This window comes from Hypomesus transpacificus, chromosome 3 (assembly GCF_021917145.1).
Source record: "Hypomesus transpacificus isolate Combined female chromosome 3, fHypTra1, whole genome shotgun sequence".
Lineage (NCBI taxonomy): Eukaryota > Metazoa > Chordata > Actinopteri > Osmeriformes > Osmeridae > Hypomesus > Hypomesus transpacificus.
In genome coordinates this window covers 2548231-2568246 of record NC_061062.1, presented here as the reverse complement: position 1 = coordinate 2568246, position 20016 = coordinate 2548231, and the positions used below count along the sequence as shown (strand labels likewise).

Genomic DNA, 20016 nt, shown 5'->3' with positions numbered 1-20016 from the left:
ACAAATCTCACATGCAATTTCCAGAACATTATTTCGGTTATCAATATGCTTGCTTGTAGTGGCATTACATAAATAATAATAAAAAATAATGCTTCCTTCTTCATTTAAGAAGACATATGTAACGTTTTTTATAGGCTGGTTGGTCTTCAACAAAATGCTTCCATTGCTATACTCATTCAGACGTTTAGAAATGAAGGGATGGCAGTTGTTAGCAAACAGAATTTACTCTGTCCCAAATAAGTGCCCCTGCCAACCATAAGCTACACAGATACGGTGACGTCACCATCGAAGCACTGAACTAAAACAATCAACCTCACTCGACCACTGCTCTCCGACTGGACCGTGTGGCTAATAGATAACAAATATATACGTCTGCTGAAGAATAAAAACGTAGGGTAAATTAAGCGAAGCGGGTATTAATAGATTTCTCTTTTTGGTAAGACACGGCGCCACTTTTTATTCTATAGCCCTCGTTACAGAAGCCTGGTGTCATCGCGCAACCTCTCCCTGAAAGCATGTCTTCTAAGCCCAGTGACGAACTAGGTTCGGAGGGGAAATGGTTCGGGGACGATTATGAGAGAAATGGCCTGTTTGGAAGTACCCCACCCCGGTTTGACGAGCTACGTGACGAATTTAAGCCGAAAACCGGAGGGGACACGGGCGACCTGGATCAACAATTCCATCAATTTCTGGACGATGGGAAAAGGCCTCCCGTTGCTATGGAAACTGCATCTACAGGTAAAGCGGGTTATCGATAACATATATATCAATTGATAGCTAAATATACTTGGCCAGTTAAAGACTCGAGTTTAAACTTGTAAATGCAGGTGGTTATAAATACATCCGCCAGACCTGACAGCCTTTTGTAGTGCAGAACGATCGCATGCGAATATGTCACCTCGGACCAGAACGTTATCAGACATTCTGTACTTTATCAGGGACGAAAAAAGTTCACAACAGTTATCATCGATGTCAATGAATGACTATGGTTTGAATAGTGAGTCATAGTGAGTAGGCCCTACAGCGTAACATTGCAACAGATTGGAACAATTCCATATAACTTCCTAAACTTCGTCAAGAATATACAACCAAAGAGCTTCTGATCAGTCGACAGACACACAGTAGCGACACAGATTAGCTCTCAAGTCATGACCAAGTAGCCTAGCTACGTTACTTGTTTACTACTCTTGAGCCATATGCTCTTGTCAGATCAGGCCACATCCTCATGGTAGACTGAGCCGAATCAATAGAACTTAAGGCCTGTGTGGCCACTTACTTAATGGTTGACTCAGATAGCGTGTGATGTCCAGTAGATTTCACAATAAGACCAGATTTCTCAACGTTTTATTTACATCAAGGAGGTTCGTGAGCGCTTTCTAATCAGAACAAACTTGACTGTCGATACATTTTATGACATTGAGAACACGTAAACCTGTAAGTGAGGCTGGTTTGATGGGATCTGTTGAGGAATTGCTGTAGGCCTTATATCTGTTTGGCTTTAAATCGCAGTGTTTTTGTGGAAGCATCATTCATGCTTCTGCTTTCAGTCTGTCACCCGCCATAGCAGAGCGCTGGTGCTGCTATTTTTAATACTGAAGAAACAGTACCCATCATCCTCTTGGATGAGGTAACTCGAGCTATGCACTTTCATTCACGGTTCCACTGAAATATTCATAAGATGGTGTTTAAAATCCCAGCCTAGTTTGCCCCCCCCTTTACCCCCCCCCCCCCCCCCACACACACACACACACACAGTTCCATCCCGCTTGCTTCATGTTAGCAGTTAGCTTTTTCAGTCCTGTCAGTTTTCAAGCAGAAGAGCAAATTAGTGGTCGTTTTTGTTCCACAAACAGAGTGCTGTCTATTTCGAGCCTGTAATCTGATTTAGTCTGGTGCACTTTATCTTCATTAGAATGGTGTAGGATGGCAGTGTTTTCACCTTCTGTGTTGCCCTCTTAAACTGGGTCCTCAGCCAGCACAGCCTTTAAGCAAGATAAAAGACAGTGTGTGAATGGCTAGCTCATTCAACTGATTCACAGCTCCAGGAAGATCCAAACAGTTTCTCTCTCTCGCTCTCTCTCTCTCTCACTCACTCACTCACTCACTCACTCACTCACTCACTCACTCTCTCACTCTCTCACTCTCTCTCTCTCTCTCTCTCTCTCTCATTTTCTCACACATACTCACAGTTCGCTCAGCTACACAGATGCATCAGGCATTTAATAAGGGACGTAAAAACAACCTCTTTTATTTGAGCCATGCCTACTCGGCTCTGCCTACACAAGTGAATTAATTTGTCCTGACACACATGGTCTTGGTAGACACAGTGGGGATGTCTCCAGGGCCAGCCTCCCTTCAAACCTGGCTGAGACTGGACCGTCGGCTCCTGGAAAGAGACATTCTAGTCTGGCCTGATCTTTGTCAAGGACCCTGGCTCCCAATGACCTCTGTGCAACTGGCAGGGGGTATCTTCTGAAGTTACATTTATTTAACTAATCTCTGCACACTCAACTCTACTAAACAAGGTTAGAGGCTTGTTGAGAATGCAATGCTATCAAACTTGAGAGTTCAAACTTGAGAGTTCAAACTTTTGAGTTCAAACTTTTGAGTTCTCTGAATGATATCGTCCAGAGGGCAATCTAACTATTTTCAGACAGCATGTCCTGGAGGTGATGAATTTTGCAGACCTCAGCTCTACTTTTGATTTCCGCTAGACCAAATAACCTTAAGCTTAACGCAGCATGGCCTATCCATCTCTGTCCTGTACGCCTGCTACAGACGTCCTGTACGCCTGCTACAGACGTCCTGTACGCCTGCTACAGACGTCCTGTACGCCTGCTACAAACATGCAGAAAAAGAACACTGATGTGATTGAAGCCGTGTGGAGGACTTCAGTGTTGTCACCTCCCAGGACTGTGGTCGGATCGGACCACATGCTGAAGGTGCTGCTCCACTTGTTTCCAGCAGATGGTGCATCTAATGGGATCCACATCCCTTTGGCATCTGACTACAATGTACACAAACAAACAATCAAAGACAAATTGTACTCAGATGTTTGTATGTCAAGGAATATGTCGAGGCCTGTGTCTTTAGCGATTACATTTAAGTTTAATGTCAAATTAACTTCAGTATAGGAACGTAATATCTGTGCCATTAGTGAATTAGTGTAGGAGCACAGCATTGATGCTGTCTTCATCCACATGATGAGGAATATTGCAGACTTTTGCAACCCTGAAACCACTGTCCTATGATATTTGACCATACAATGTAGGCCTATAAAACCAAAATATACAAAATGTACCATAATATACAAAATATACTAAAGTATATGTGTGTGTGAGGGTCTTAATCGACCTTGAAGCTCTGTCTGGATGTTCCAGAGGGCATGCACCTGAGCTTTGATTGCAGAACAATAAAGAAACACGCATAGGCTGCATGCCAGATCGATGTCCGTGTCTTTAAGCTGACAGCTTGCAGACACTCAGTCTACTTCCTCAAAGAAGCTATCCTCTCCTCGCTGCCCAGGGCCAGGGCCTTCAGATCCATACGGTGACAGGTGGTGACCAAAGCCTCCCTCTGTTGACAATCAGAAAAAGAGGGCAAAGCCCGACCTTAGTGTGCAATTGCGAAGGCCAACAGTTGTTTTTGAAGTACGGTTAAAATAATATTTGTCAAGTTCAATAATAAAGACAGGGAATGAATAGAACGGACGGTTGTTACAGTAATTGTGTGCCCTGGATCAATACCAGTTCTGCATGACTGTATCTCCCCACATCCCCGCCAGCTGCCTACATATCGACCCCTTCCCGATTGATACCACACCTCAGGTTGCACTATTGAGCATCCAGTCTCCTCTCCATGTCCACTCTCTTCTACCTCTCTTTCCCTTCCAGTCACTCAATATCAGCCCCCCTCTTAGGCAGAAGCCCAACTTTTGTATTTTGTGATCATGATGTCAGCAGAGTGTGGCTCAAAAAAGGGCAGGTGATTTACAGTAATGTTCTTCCTGATGATCGTTGACTTTGGAGAGACGTGGAGGTTTGACTCTGATGCAGCAGGGCCTCAGAAAGTCCCTCATGGTAATTTGATAGGTTAGGCTGTAACAGCAGAAGCAGGGGAACAGACGAGGACTTGTGAAAGGAGACACCAGACAGACACCAGAGGGTCCAACCAAAGATGCGGTTACATGTTAGCCCCACCTTGGCTTCAGACATGTCCTCATCCAAAGCACCAATTTAGCACCGAAACAAAACGTTAACTCTCCAGTAGAGCTGAACAGCGAGCATGGCATGATTGTCATCATTGGAGAGTCTTAACAGGAAGAGATAATCAGAGGAGGATGTGAGCACTGCTGAGTTCCAGAGCGCTGCTCAGGCGACATCAGCATCATCTCCAGTGTTTCCCTCAGGGTCGCATGGCTGGATGAAGCCAGCGGAGGTTCAGGGAAGTGAGGCTCACACGACGGGTCTGAAGGGAACACAACGAGCGAGGGAATCAGCAGGGCGAGACAGTGTCAAAACAAGCTACAGATGGCCTTGTGGGTCTTCAGACCTGAAGCTGTGTCTGGCCTTGTGGGTCTTCAGACCTGAAGCTGTCTACCCAGCCCTGCCTTCTCCCTCCGCTCAGACTTGTCAGTTGAGACTGTCTCATCTCAGTTTGCAAGTAAATGGTGTTCTGAATGAGCGACACAGGCTCTCTGTAGTCTGAGCTGGTGTCTGGTGTCGCCTACAAGTCACGTCTTCATCAACTTCATCATTAGGAAGACCTGATAGGCCGGAGCAACCATCGTCAGGGTGCATCAAGTCTGCATGAGATAAATCTGACTGATCCATGTCGCTGCTCATCCACTGTGACTTATTTTAGAGTTCTTATGTTAGGAGGCAAAATGTGAAATGAGAATTCCTGCGCTGCCACGTCTCATCCTGTCTGAATGAGCTGAAGTGCCCGCTTGGCCTTGTGGGGGTTTTACAGCGTCTGGATGCAGCATTAACAGCAGTAACAGCACCAACAGCAATAACAGCACTAACAGCATGTTGTTCAGTAGCCCTCTACCTCTCTCCCCCCCCCCCCCCCCCTCTCTGAACAGCCTCTTAAAACCGCCTCACTGGAGTCTGTCTGCAGAGCCTCTCCCCAGCCTCTCCCTGCCTCTAGTGGGGTCGCCCCTGGGGAGCAGCTGATGGTGAGCAGCCTCTCCACCTCCACGTCCTTCCTGGTTCACAGAGCCGGGCTGCGAGGGGGGGGGGGGGTCTGATCTGGATTGTAAACCCAACAGAGCTGCTCCATATGGACACTGAGGTCTGTCCTCAGCGGGCCTCCTGGTGAAGGGCTGGTCTGTACCCAGGGAGCCAGCCAGTGGGAGATTACGCTGGTGTTGTCAGGGTGATGATGGGATGCCCGAGTGAACCTACTGAGGGAGTGGGGCCTTAAGAGGATTATGCAGTAGGCTCTGACAGTAGATCTATGGCTCTCAATGTCATTGGACTTCCGGAGAACCGTCCAGATGTTGCCATCGGGTGCCGATGGGCTGTGTTGTGTTGCCGGGGTACAGTCCACTCAGGATACATCTGGAGAGGGGATGTGTGGATTGGGTTGATTGTTTTTTTACTGTGTTATGTCACGTCCTGCTCCCCTGTGTCCTTATGGGTCTAAGGATAGCAGCCACTGTACAGTACTGCATGTTGCTAATGACACAATGACACAACAGCACAATGCTGTGAGGAAGGGGACAGGGAAAACAGAGGGAAGTGGGGGGAGGGGTCGATGGGGAGGAAAAGGGGGGGGGGGGGGGTATCTTGAACTGGAGACTCCTCATTTAAATCTGAACTGGAGACTCCTCATTTAAATCTGAACTGGAGACTCCTCATTTAAATCTGAACTGGAGACTCCTCATTTAAATCTGCCCCCCCCTCCCCCTCTCCTCCCCCTATACATACACCCCAGCCACACCCCTCCAGCTGGATAGCCAGGCTATATATAGAGAAACCCCTGCCCAGGGGGAGGGGGGGGGGGGAGGGGAGGAGGGGGACTGGCTAACATGGCTCCCAGCATAGTTAGTGGGAGTGTAAACTGTGCTATGCACCCAGCTCAGCAACACAAATTCCAGCATTGGTACGTCATTGTTATGACTGTCCAAGCATTTGTTTGGGAGGGAGGGAGGGAGTCTAGTCTAGTATAGGTGCTGTACTCGTATGAAATAAATAATGATTAGCTTTGTCTGTTAAAGTGACCATATAAAGGACAGTACTAAACACTTATTCTCTTGTCTAGCTCAGTTTTGCTTCATGTGTTTGCTTCACAAGTTAAACAAAACAATGTGTCTGCCGCTGTGGGGATGAGGGCTGTTTGAGAGAGACAGACAGAGGAAGGGTACGCTGATGTGTTTGTGTGTGTTCTCTACCGTCACAATCGGCCATCTTGTCAGGAGAGATTTACAAACCAGAGCTGAGAATGTGCCGGAGAGCCCCAATCCCCCCCCCCATCTCACTGTCCGCTTGCAGAGCCAGGCAGGGACGGTATTGGGGTTTGAACAATCCGCCTTTGTCCAGCTCAGGGCACAAGTGCCCTCTGTTAATGCTGCATCACTGATCTGTACCGCCCCCCCCCCTTCTCACATCCCCCCCCTCCAGCCACCATCCCTCCCTCTCTCCCTCTTTCCATCCCTCCCTCCCTCCTTCCCTATCAAGACCAGAGCATGTCTAACTGCAACCATCATTAATTCAGCAGCCGGAGACAGTCTGATGCGTTTGAGCTGTGACACAGCAAGATGGTGTCATTTGGTGTCAGCTCTATGTAACTCAATTATGGATGAATGAAGGTCGTGGGGGGACGTATCCCTCGATGGACCTTCACTCCTCCCTGAGCATCCTGTAGCTACATGCTCTCTCAGAGGGGTCAGATGGAACAAGGAGCATTTTTCACATATAATAATCTCCCTTTCTTTTTCTGCATCTCCCTTTCTGTTTCTCTCCAGATGACCCAATGTCTGGGCTGTTCCAGAAGCCAATGAGCGACGACGGTGACCTGTACACCTCCCTGCTGTCCAATCAAAGCCACCAGTTCGACCAGGAGGGCTCCTCAGGCTCCTCCCCCTCCCAGGAGCGCTCCACCATCGACTCCTACGGCATCTTCAGCTCCAAGATGACCTCTGACCTGTCCGACCTGGACGACCTTCCCAAGTCCCTGCTGGGGTCTGAGAAGACCGAGTCCTACAACTACATGGACATCAGCCACGGAGACGAGCAGAGCTTCAAGCGGGCCCAGCCCAGCCTGGGGGACACGGGCCCCTCCGGCGGGGACTCCCTGGGCTCCCTGGGCAGCTACATGGAGAAAAACCCCGGAGGAGAGGAGGAGAGCCTGGGCCCGGCGCTGGACTCCCACTCCTTCCCCTACGTGGAGGAGCCGTCAGACGAGGAGCTGTCCGACTACCGCTCCTACCGCACCCTGGGCACCCCGCAGACGGCCAGCCCCGTCAAGATCACCCTGACCGAGTCCCGCCCTCCCGTCGCCAAGGACGACCCGGCCCCGCTGCAGACCGCCGTGTCGGACCGCGACAACATCCTCAGCCTGGGCCTGCAGGGCGTTCCCACGGTTACCCTCTCCGAGCCGGAGGACGAGAGCCCCGCCTCCTCGCCCAACGCGTCCCCGACAGGTAGGCCTCGACGCTGCGGCGCGGTCGGGCGCGAATCGCGCTCCTGGCTCTGAGCTGCGTTTCTTATCTCAGTGATACTGGTTCATGCTAGGAGACGGGGAGGGGGGGGGGGGTAAAGTCTTCTGTCTTTACAAGTGAGGAAATGTATTTAAATGGGCTTTAGGAGCTTAAGTTTCATGCTGTTAGAGATGTGCTGAGATGTCACATTGTGGGCTTGTCTGCTCAGCCCCCTCTAATCTCTCTTCTCCCTCCATCGCGCTCTCCCTCTCCTCCCCTCCCTCCCCCTCTCTCCGCACGTCTCTCTCTGTCCCTGCATTTGTCTCCGCAGAGAAAGAGTCTCCGTCTCATGACATGTTCCAGTTTGGACGAGGGAAGTCAGCGGGCATTGAGCCGGCTCCAGGACCCACCCAGCCCTCCTCCATGCCAGCCTCCAGGGAACAGGACGGCAGCAGTGCCGAGTCCGGGGACTCCGAGATCGAGCTGGTATCCGAGGAGCCCTTCTCTCGCCCGGCCGCGCCCTCCTCCGCCACCAGCACCAACAACCCCTTTGAGCCGCCCCCTAGCAACAAGGGCACTTTCAGCCCGACCGGCAACCCCTTTGACAGCACCCCCCTGGTTAAGGGCGGCCTGGGCTTGACGGGCCACCCCGCCCCGCCCTCGGCCTACAGCATCCTGCGGGAGGAGAGAGAAGCAGAGCTGGACAGCGAGCTCTTCATCGAGTCTGCGTCTGAGGAGAGCCCTAAGAGAGAGCAGGGCAGCGCGGGGCCCAAACAGGGGGCCCCTTCCCCCCTTATCACCCCCACCCCAACCCCCACCCCAACCCCCACCCCAACCCCCACCCCGGCCCGCAGCAGCCCACAACCCGCCCCCGCCGAGCCATTGGCTGGCTCCCTGGTGAAACCCTCCAATGACAAGACCAAGATTCCCGCCAAGACGGAGGAGGATCGTCCCAGCAAGCCCAAGCCGCCCACGGCCGCCGTGCCCCCCGAGGTGCGCCCCCTGGAGGACCTGGGGGGTAAGAGCAAGCTGGCCGGCGAGGGGAGGGGAGACCAGGGGAAGCCCGACGCTCCAGTCTTCATGAAGGGCTTCGATAAACAGAAAGGTGGGTCTCTGTCAGTACTCTGGTCTGTGCTCTCTGGGGGTGGATGGAGTTTAGGAGGTCTGCCATCTCACAAGTGGTGGTTTAGCTGACATCCTAGATGTCATTCTATCTTGAGGCTTTTTAACAGTTGAGCTCGTTTTTTCACCTGTTTCAGTAGTGATGGCTTGGCAGCACTGCAGAGCTCTTACAGGCAGCGTGTGGAACAGGTAGAGAACGCATCTCAGAACCTGTTTGGAGGATTGGGTGTGTCTTGGCCTTGTTTTATAATCATTAACTGCTTGACTCTTACACGGTTGTTGATTCTGACTATTGACTCCCTTTAACAGCACCCAGCATATGGTCGTTCCCTGAAGGCTCTTGTTCCCTGAGTGTGTTGTGATGTGGGGAGATAGCATGGAGGGCCAGGCTGGGCTGTTATCTGGCTGTGTTGACAGAAGAAGGAAATTAGAGGGTTGCTGTGATACGGGATGGGCTGGGTTAGGCTGGGCTGGGTTAGGCTAGGCTAAGCTGGGCTAGGATAGGGTAGGCTGGGTTAGGCTAGGCTAAACTGGGCTAGGATAGGATAGGCTGGGCTGGGCTGGGTTAGGCTGGGCTAAACTGGGCTAGGATAGGCTGGGTTAAGCTAGGCTGGGCTGGGCTGGGCTAGGATAGGCTGGGCTAGGATAGGCTGGGCTAGGATAGGCTGGGCTGGGATAGGCTGGGCTAGGATAGGCTGGGCTAGGATAGGATAGGCTGGGCTGGGATAGGCTAGGCTAGGATAGGCTGGGCTGGGATAGGCTGGGCTAGGATAGGCTGGGCTGGGCTAAACTGGGCTAGGATAGGCTGGGCTGGGTTAGGCTGGGCTAAGCTGGGCTAGGATAGGCTGGGCTGGGCTAGGATAGGCTGGGCTGGGTTAGGCTGGGCTGTTCCATGCTGTCTCACAATGGAGGGGACGCCAGCTTCTTTGGCTGCATGATTTCTGCTTCCCTCTGGTGGTAGAGTTGCACAGTGGCCATGACACAGGATGTCTTGAGAATGGCATGTTTATCGTGGAGATTAGAAACAGTGAAAGAGCTTAGAAATGGACAGGGCGCTACCAGATGTATCACATGAGGGTCACTGCCTGTAAAAGAAGTGGGAATCTGTGTGGAAATACAAAAAAAAAAAACATGATTCATTCCTGCATCTTAAATCCTCCACCTGTCTCCCAACGGCCTTCTACCCTGACATAAAACAATTCACTCTAACATGTTACAGGTTTGAACACGCTCCACAGTACACACACACACTTAGCGTTGAGTCACCTCAACCTGAGGGTTATTATGGGATGGTTTGAGATGCGTCTTATGCGTCCTGTTTGCCTTTTGCTCCATCTGTGCTGGGTCCTCTCTATCCATGTCCACACTGGGTTTATGTAATCCTTTGATGTCTAAACTGGGGCAGGAGCAGCCAGACTATAAGAGCTTTGGAGGTTTCTCCCGCTCTCTCCACATACAGGAGTTGAAGAAGATGCCTTATAGGGTTTAGGGTTGTTGTTTGAAATCCCCTGAGCATGAACGGAACAAGGACACGTCGAGCTGTGCGTTGTGTAAAGGATGTTTGTGTTTTTACTAGGCTGAGGTGGCGTGTTGGTGACAACAGTGCCACGTCACGGCCCGAGGCCTGATGCCACAGGGACGCTGCGCTCTCTCTCTCCTCCCCCTCGTGTTTACAAACAGATAACGGAAGGTAGGAAGGTTCTAGAAATTCTGAAAGCAGGTCAGCCTATCCCCGAGTAAACCCGATACATTTGTGCACATGTTCCCACCACTAGAGGGCGCAGGGCACCACGGCTTGCCTGTCGGGGAGGAGACAGGCGGGCATCATGTACCCCACTGCCTGCCTGAGCACTTCCACCGCAGTTGCCATGACAACACCCAGGGGGAGCGGGCGCGGGCTGGCTCGTTTATTTTCTTCTTCTTCCTCCCCTATCTCTCTCTCTCTCTCTCTTTCTCTCTCACTATCTCTCTCTCACTATCTCACTCACTCACTATCTTTTTATTTTTTTGCCTATTGGCTGTTGCCGTGGCAGAGAGACCCTTTTTTTTTTTTTCAAGGTTGCGGTGAGCAGAAGGTGTGAAGCAGGGACAGCAGGGTGGGACCTCAGGGAGAGGGAGGGAGGGAGGGATGGGGGGGATGGGTTGCAGACTACAATTTGATGACGCCCTTTCTGTATATCCAGACATTGCTGGTGTCTGGCTTCAGGACTGTGTCCTGTGTGACCCCTTCCATGCTCTGAGAACGAGGCTTTGCGAGGACATTTGCGTTGCTAATTCCTGGAGGGGAAACCTGAAGGATGCATTGAGGCTGGAAGACTGTTGTTCTGTACTGCACAGTGTTTATGAATTATTAAAGGCACCAGCACTTCAGCTGCTCAATAATAAGTGAGAAAGTGAAAATGGCTATTTACGTCGCCTCGACTGCAAGCTTAAATATTGGCTTGTACAGATAAAGAGCTAAAGGTTTGAACGTTTGCCAGGTCTTTCCATGACAACACAGTCATGTCATGCGGAGCCCCCAGCATTGCAGCAAATCCTATTGTCTTTCTGAAGCTGAAAATGACGTCAGATTCTTTTTTTAATGACACACATTTTTGGCTATGTCACTGAGACGCATGCCACATCATTTTTTATCTTTTTTTTCTTTATCTCACTAATGATAATAAAATGAAAGTGGGATGGGCCACCAGCACACATGACATTGTATCCGCCTGCTTTGGGGGCTTCATCAAAGGGCATGTGAGTTAACCCTTCCCCACCCTGCTCCCCCCAGAGCACCAGTCTACCCCGAGAACCAGTCACAACACAGGGACTTTTATTGTGAAAGGACTCACCTCCCCTCTCAAGAAAAAGCCTAGCCCCCCAGGCACTAAATCATTGCATGGATGATTTGCTGCAGTAGCGACTGTGCTGTGCGCCGTGTGTTTACAGTTCGATCGACCCCCCCCCTCTCTCTCTCCGCTACCGTCTCCTCCTCCTGTTCTCGCTGACGGCTCCACAGCAGCAGTCTGAGAGCTCCGTGGGCAGGCGACACCTTGGAAACCTCTCCTTCATCCCTTCCTCGCGTCTCCGCTTCTCTCCCTCCATCCTTCCCACCATTCATGCCTCTGTGGGGTGAGTGAGCCAGCTCGACCGCAGAGAAAAACTCAGAAGAAGAGAGAAGACGCAGAGAGAAGAGAAGAAGAAGAAGAGAGATCAGGGAGAGAACTGATCGGCAGCATGCAGGCCACTGCAGACGTGAGCAAAGCCAAGGATTGTTCCAGCACCAGCTGGAAGGGCCAGGGTACTGACGTGTTTACTGTGTGTTTTCTCTGTGTGTGTGTATGGTATATGGATTACATGGAGTGTATGGGGGAGGGAGGGCGGCGCATGTGTGTGAGGTATGAACTGATCTGTCCGTGTTTCTGCCGGAGTGTGGGGACAGTTTTGGCGTGCGTGCATGTCTGCTTGGACGGAGGAGGAATGGCGCATGTCTGCATGCCGGGGTTAGAGGGGGTCTGAGAGGGGGTCTGGGCTCCCCTGCATGTTTACCCAGGAGCCCCCTGGCCGTCTCTCCCAGGGACACGCCCTGACGACGGGCGCCCTGACGACGGGCACCCTGACGACAGGCACCCTGACGACAGGCACCCTGACGACAGGCACCCTCCGCCGCGCCAGACAAAGGGGACGGAGGGGTGAGACGTCAAGAGGGTGTGTGTTTGGGATGATGAATGTATACACACGTACACCCTCTGGAAGCCATCTGCTTTTGTGTGTGTGTGTGTGTGTTAATGTGGAACACCGTGGTGGACGAGGGCGTGTCACTGTTGTCCCCGTGTCCCTGTGCCCCGCAGGGGGGCTGCTGTGTGGTGGCGTCAGGGCTGTTATTGTGCGCGGAGCTGCCTAAGCATCCGGACAGGCACCGAGAGACTGTCTCCATGGTAACCGGGGCACACCCATCCTGATGACATCAGTGTCATGGGCTGGCCTGCCATGCCACCTTGCAGAGACGGAGGGAGAAAAAGAGAGAGAGGGGGGGGGGGGGGGGAGAGAGAGAGATTGCCTCTGTCTGCCTGTTTCCATATCATGAATAGCATTGTTGCAGGTTAGGATGAGGGACTGGGAGAGAGAATGGCTCCCTCCTCCTCCTCTCTGCCTACGCAACTTGCTCTTTTCCTCTCTTGCTTATCGTTATTAACATAAGGAGGGGGAGGGGAGATCCTGGTCTTCTTAGTTTGAATCTTTCTATGACAATGTGCTTTGGAGGACTAAGCTGTAGCCCATACTGACAGAGATGTAGTGAGAAAGCAGCTGAAATCTCCTTCAGACCATCTTTTCATTGATCATAATTCAGCAACAAAGTCCCTTAGTTTTACTGTAGATGGTTGTAAGCACAGTCTTCCTCTCTGGTAATCCCGTACGGCCTAATCTCCAATTGTGTTTATGCATTTGACATAACTGTCTTGACATGTACAACCGATTCTCTCCCTGATGTTGGTACAGTCAATACACTCAAGGCTAACCCTGCCCATTCAGATGATGTTCACAGTGAGAGCTGGAGAAGCAGATAGTCTGATTACTCGTATTACCTTCAGGCAGAGTTTAAGGCTATGACGATGATTTGGTGGGGTAATGGGGTCAGGCTGGAATTTGTTCGCTCTGTCTTGACCCCAAACGAGAATCCCATTCAGCCTGCATCATCATCTGACGACCTACCAAGAATCCTGTTTGGGCACCAGAGCTGGAAGGCGTGTCGTGTCAGGACTCTGCTTCCTGTTCTGGAACCACTTCCTGAATCTGTTGGTGACAGAAGACCTCTGGGATCCTCTGGTCCCAAAGAAAACCTCACCTACCTCTTATCCAATATTTAGCTCTGTTGACACTATGCTGCACGTTATACATGTTATCTATGGAGAAAACATGAGTCTTTTTGCGTAATCGTGGATTCCAGGCTGGAGAACATTTGAACCATCTGTTGACCTCATCCTAAACGTGTATCACTCATGTTACTTTTTGGTTTCCTTAAATATGTCTTTAGACAGAACCCTCCACATGCAGAAGATAGCTTAGAGTCAGAACTGACTTTACAGTTGTTAGTTTAATTGCTAGTTAAGGATCACAATATATTAGGTCTGCAGGCTAAATGAAGACTGGGATTAACATAATTAAGTTTGATATGTGTTGACCACACAAACTATTTGATGTGTTCTGACTCAAGTTCAGTAAAGATTTTAAATACCTTAAGCGAAGAAAAAAGAAAAAAAAAAGCGTTATCTAAACCAGTTTATCTTGCCTTACTGGCAAGTTCCAAATTCTGAGGATTGCTGTGTGAATCCTATCATAATTATATTCCCACGGTTTAGAAGGTGACATGCCTAAATAACAGTTACTGGGTCTTAAGGTTGTATTTAACCCTGTCAGTCACGCAAAAAGGTGACAAACCATGTAAGTAAGCAAGTAAGCTCTTAAAACCCTTAGACTGTGTGGACGGCTTGTGGCCACCATGCCAAACTGGTCCTTTGTCCTTTTGTGTGAAACAATAAAGGGAGTGGGTGTGTGTGTGTGTGTGAGAGAGATAGTATAGAGTATAGACACATGTGCCCCTGATTCCCCATATTCAGAGCAAGTGAATCTGTCTCTGTTCCCAAGAGAGCCCAGTCCCCCCTCCTCTCCTTCCCTTATCCATCCATCTGTCTGTCCTCTCCCCCCCCCCTCTCTCTCTCTCTTTCCTTCCCTTATCCATCCATCTGTCTGTCTTCTCTCCTTCCCTTTTTCTTCCCCCTTGCTCTCTCTCGCTCTATCCATCTATATCTCAATCCCCCCCCTCTCTCTGTCTGTCCCTCTGTAAGCGAAGAGGGATAAAATGGAGCAGCGTAGCTATGGTAACTGCATCAGGCAGGTGCTCTCCATATTGTCTGAGCTGGGGCGTTTTAACAGAGCGGTGTATTCCAGCTACAACCTGGTCTAGTCTGGTCTGGTTCTCCTTCCTGCCAGAACCCGCTTCTGCTGCACCTCCAGCAGGCACCTGACTTCTCTACAGTCAGCCTCTTGCTGCTGGCTAGAGAGAGAAACTGAAAATAAATAAGTCATTCAGCAGAGAGAGACAGAGAGAGAGTCTCCGATTGCTGTGAACGGAGATATCCAGACACCATTTTAAATTGGATAGTCTTTTTTTTACTAGCCTTTCCTTGCCTTTGTCGTTGGTCAGCGGGGCTGTACCTTAAAGCCAGGGCATAAAAGAGCTTAATGAAAGTGTGTGTGTGTATGGGAGAGGGTGGGTGTGTGCTGGATCGCAGCTTGGTTCTCTGGCAGCCGCTCCCCTTAGCCCCCCCTCCCCTCCCAATCCCCCTGTAAAGAGCGCCAATGATTAGCCGGTTGTGCCTGTGGCCCCTCCCTTCCCGGCCGGGGGGGGGGGGGCCTCCCCCTTCAGAGCTCTCCTTTTGTCTGTGGATAAAGCAGCTGCTTCTTTCCCTGTTCAGCCATGGGAGCCGCAGGTCAGTACACGCACTTCTACCGCTTTCGCTAACGCTTCTCTCTCGCGCACGTTTTCTTAACGCTGTCTGTGTGGAACACGTCTCAGGGCACGTTTTAAGCTGTTGTCTGTCCGCGCCCGGCTCTCCTGCGACGCTGTCATGCCTGTCCTGCGTTCCAGCTGCTTCGTGTTGTGTGTGTGTTGTGTGGAGGGGCAAGCCTGACAGAGCATCTCAATGCAAAGCGCTAGATCTCAAGATTGTAAATCGTTGCGACACCGTGGCTTGTGGCAGCGGACGAATATTTTAGGACGGAGTGTCCTTCTGAAAGGTGTTTAGAGACTGCATGTTGAAACAAAAAAAACAATTGATTCTGGGTATTGATCAGAGGGAAGTAGGTCGATCAGTGTTAGTTATTGATAAGGGGGAGGCTTCTGACATGATTTAGGTGAATTTGTCTGTGAGCAGAGCAGGAAATGCCTGTCTCTGCACCTGTTCTGAACCAGCCGAGCTGGAAGAACAAGTGTTCTTTCATCATCCAGTTTTAGCCTTTTGGCATCCTCGGATGCCTTTGGTAGAAAATAAAAATGGCCGTCATCTCTGCCGCTCACAGCCCTCCAGCTAAAATTAGAACAGGCAGCAGGCAGGCTTGGGGAGGAAGTGGAAGACACCCAGGGGACATGGCAGAATCCTGCTCCTCTCACACGCTGAGGAATCTGCCTGTTCACCTACTCACTCATCAATCACACGGCTTCCAGGTGTCAGAGACACAGTTTAGCTGACAAAGGGAGGCAAGGCTGGGGGCTGGGCTGGGGGGCTGGGCTAGGCTGGGCTGGGGGTCTGGGCTGGTCTGGGCTGGGGGTCTGGGCTAGGGGGTCTGGGCTAGGCTGGGCTGGGGGTCTGGGCTAGGGGGTCTGGGCTAGGCTGGGCTGGGGGTCTGGGCAAGGGGGTCTGGGCTAGGCTGGGCTGGGGGTCTGGGCTGGGGGGCTGGGCTGGTCTGGGCTGGGCTGAGACCAACAGCATCCGGTGGGGAAGGCACTGAAGCTCAGCGGGGGTGAACCAGCCGCTGGGTGTCATGGAAACAGGCCTGTGTTTCCAGCCAACATAGGCGAAGGTCTTGGAAGCTCCTTGAGCTGCAACGCTACACTGCCTTAATCCAGACGTGTCCCATCATCCCCTGCTAGGGGCTCAGAAACGCCCACTTAGGAACACATCATGTCACTCAGTCTCTGGGACTGCCACTGTTTCAGAAGAGACCATTCAGGTTTACAGGGAAGCTGTCCTGTATCCTGGAACGTTCGCTGTCATTCCTTATGGAGGTCTTCAAATGCATCAGTATTTCACCGTCGTCATGACACCCCTGAAGTTTGCAGAACTCTGGCCAGTGTGACCAGGTCACTTTGAGCTGTTATCTGTTAACACTGCTGATACGGCGTTCAGTTCTGCCTCTATCTCCACCAGCTCCCAATCAATCATGAATCATTAACTGAGCTTTGTGAAGGGGCGCTACTGGTGGGGACAGGTCAACCTGGACTGGATTTCGGGGTATCACCAGTGTGTGTGTGTGTGTGTCAGCGTGTGAGAGCTGGCCAGGTGTTGGTGATTGCAGCAACACATACCATCCGTAGATAAGAAGTCCTGGCTCCCTGTGGCAGCCGTACCATGAATGTGAGACGCTTGTTCAACAAGTCAGAGTCAGGTATTATCGTTCGCAAAGGTCGCTCTATATATAGGAGAAAAGAACCAAAGAGTTGTCGCTCTGTCGCCTTCACACAGTTTGGTGGAGGGCAGCTGGATTGAAGGCAATAAAAAGCTATTAGAAACATCATGTATGTCAGCTGTTCCCAAAGGAAGCTACTTTGCCAGTGGCTTCCAGATACATGACCTAAATGTCGGCTGTAGAGGAGTAGCTTGCTGGAAACGAGTGTCCGGATGTGTAGCGGTTGGTGGGTGAGGGTGGCTTGGCGCTGTACCTCTGCGGTGCTGGGGCCTAGTCCTTACCCCTGGTCCTTACTCCTGGTCCTAACCCCTGGTGGTCTTGCTCTGTCCCCAGCCATCGACCTGCTCTACTGGAGGAATGTGAAGCAGTCGGGAGCCGTGTTCGGCAGCCTGCTGCTGCTGTTCTTCTCCCTGACCCAGTTCAGCGTGGTCAGCGTGGGGGCCTACTTAGCGCTGGCCGCCCTCTCTGCCACCATCAGCTTCAGGGTCTACAAGTCCGTGCTGCAGGCCGTGCAGAAGACTGACGAAGGCCACCCATTCAAGTGAGGAGACGATGAACCACGATGATCAGATATGTTATTCATGCACGGCCCGTGGCCGTTTTTACACGCAGTGTCACAGAGGGCCTCTCAGACGCCCGTAGAACTGCACTTAAACCCATACCCGAGAAGATGATGGTGTGTGAAGAGAATTGTGTGAATGTACAAGTTGCTCATGTGCCGTGTTCCACTGTTGCCTCGCAGGTCTTATCTGGAGGTGGACATCGCCTTGTCCCAGGAGCAGATCGGTAAATATGCTGAGAAGGCTCTACTGTACGTCAACACCTGCATCAAGGAACTGCGCAGGCTGTTCCTGGTCCAGGACCTGGTCGACTCCCTCAAGGTCAGATTCCCTTTCACAAACACACAATCGGTGGACGTGCATTTGTAAAAAGCTTTAGATTATGGCTGTATCTCCTCCTGTTGTATCCTGTGATGATGAATAGGTGGGTGGTGGAGTTGTAGGGGTGACCTGACTGTTGCTTCTCGGCTGTGTTTCAGTTTGCCGTGCTGATGTGGCTGCTCACCTACGTGGGCGCTCTCTTCAACGGGCTGACTCTGATGATCCTGGGTCAGTAGCTGCCTCTGATTGGCTCCCTGGTCTCCAGCACTCTGCATCCTTCCACACCAGCTCACACACACAAACACACACACACACAGCTCACACACACACACACACACAGCTCACACACACAGCTCACACATATTTACATTTATTCATTGAGCAGACGCTTTGATCCAAAGCGACTTCCAAGAGAGAGCTGTACACATGCACACAGCCCTACTGGGTGGCAGTGAAGCCAGTCAATGATTGACACCCAGACAGAGATCAGTATTGTGGAGGAGGGAGGCAAGACCCACATGACCTGACAAGATCAGCAGAGACGGCCAAACAGTTGCTTTACCACAGCATTCAGCACATATTCAACCAGGAAGTAAATGATGTAGCGCTGACTAATTTAGTTAGTAAATAGCTATGCAAGATTGTTAATGTCAATAATAACATACCTGAAACGGATTCCTCCAAACAACAAAATCCATGTCTTATCTCTCTCGTGTACCTTTACTCTTTGCATAATGTAAATAAAGGGCAGACACTCTGTTGACACAGTGTGTATATGTGAGGGACACTGCAGGTCCGAATGTAACAGTCTCTGTCCATCTCTCTTGCAGCTGTTGTGTCCATGTTCAGCATGCCCGTAGTCTATGAGAGACACCAGGTAAGAACCAAACAAGACACACAATGGTATATCCGTTTCATCTCCGTGAAATCTGAATGCGTCCAACTTCCATCTTTTCCTCTCCTCAGGCACAGATTGACCAATACGTGGGATTAATACGGACCCAGGTTAACTCCGTCGTGGGGAAGTGAGTGTCTCGTTGAAATACTCGCGTACACACTTGCATTTGTCGGCCCGCTGGGGTGAACGTGGAACTAAACTCTTGTTTTCCTTCCCAGGATCCAGGCGAAGATCCCTGGAGCCAAGCGAAAGGAGGAGTAGAGGTCGTCTCGGCGTCAAGTGAACAGTCCAGTTCAGCTCAGAGGCCGGCAGCTTGCTCATTGTTGGAAAGCCTAGTCATTCTCTGTGGAGGGTAGTACTGTTGTGTCATCTATACTGTGTTCTCTAAAACCATCCCCCAGAGAACCCAATCACACCCCAAACCTGTCTTTAGCGGTTAACACACTAACAGTCATTAATGGTCAACGTCCTTCGTCTATGTAGACAAGTACACGATTCAGAAAAAGACAAAAAGAAAAAAAAAATGCTTTTTTTTTTCTTTGTGTTGCTTGTTATTAAGTGCATGAAGTCGAGCCTTGAGTAAATAATATTTGATATCTTTCGTGCAGTTTTACCACGCTATTTTGTTTCTGCAGTGCGTACAACAAATGTATGGTTTGGCACAAAAAAAAAACGATATGCCCACAGAAATGCTCTGCTACCAATGTTAAATACTGCTTCATGTTTCTGAGTTAGGATGTGGGGCTTCTCTCAGTATACTGTATGTCAATATATATAAATATCAAATGATTTCCTTTCGGTGTTTTCAAGCACAAAATAATTTGACAAAACGCGTCTTAGATGTGGTAATTGTAGTTTTTTTTGCTTTTGTATAACTATAAGGAACTATACACAATCTCATGTTTTAGGTACTGTTGTTTGACTACCATGAAGACAAGAAGTATCTGACGATATTTAGCTTGTTTGAATTAACTGTCCAACTTTGTACTATGTTCAACTATACTCAATGTAGTTCTTAGACTCTGGACTCTTTAACTATTTGCACTCACAGTATGTATTTAATTACAGAATAAGACAAATAAATGTTCCTTGATGTATAACACTATCTGTTCAGATTTGTGATTGCAAGCAGGGTACATCTGGTCTCAGAGCTGCAGTTCAGCTAAGTGGGAGGAGCCAGACCTTGTGGGAGGAGCCAGATCTTGTGGGAGGAGCTCAACCTTTCCTCTGAAGACATGAGAGAACATGGCTAACCTTACGGCTGGTTAGGGCACGGTGCCTACAGCGCTTGGAAACACTCC

At 50.4% G+C, this 20016-nt stretch overlaps 1 protein-coding gene across 3 annotated transcripts; it reads left to right on the top strand.

The window, feature by feature from the left end:
- The first annotated feature begins 282 nt into the window (after positions 1–282).
- Positions 283–19812, top strand: rtn1a (reticulon 1a). Of its 3 annotated transcripts, XM_047048250.1 has the most exons (9): positions 283–738; positions 6971–7648; positions 7977–8750; positions 17270–17477; positions 17679–17817; positions 17976–18045; positions 18648–18694; positions 18784–18842; positions 18934–19812. In XM_047048250.1, exons 1-9 carry the CDS (start codon positions 516–518, stop codon positions 18974–18976), a joined length of 2241 nt encoding a protein of 746 aa, XP_046904206.1. In that variant the 5' UTR covers positions 283–515; the 3' UTR covers positions 18977–19812. The 3 variants fall into 3 exon arrangements, with proteins under 3 accessions (XP_046904206.1, XP_046904214.1, XP_046904222.1); XM_047048258.1 differs by lacking the exons at positions 283–738; positions 6971–7648; positions 7977–8750 and adding an exon at positions 11553–12050; XM_047048266.1 differs by lacking the exons at positions 283–738; positions 6971–7648; positions 7977–8750 and adding an exon at positions 15147–15240.
- Positions 19813–20016: the final 204 nt, after the last annotated feature.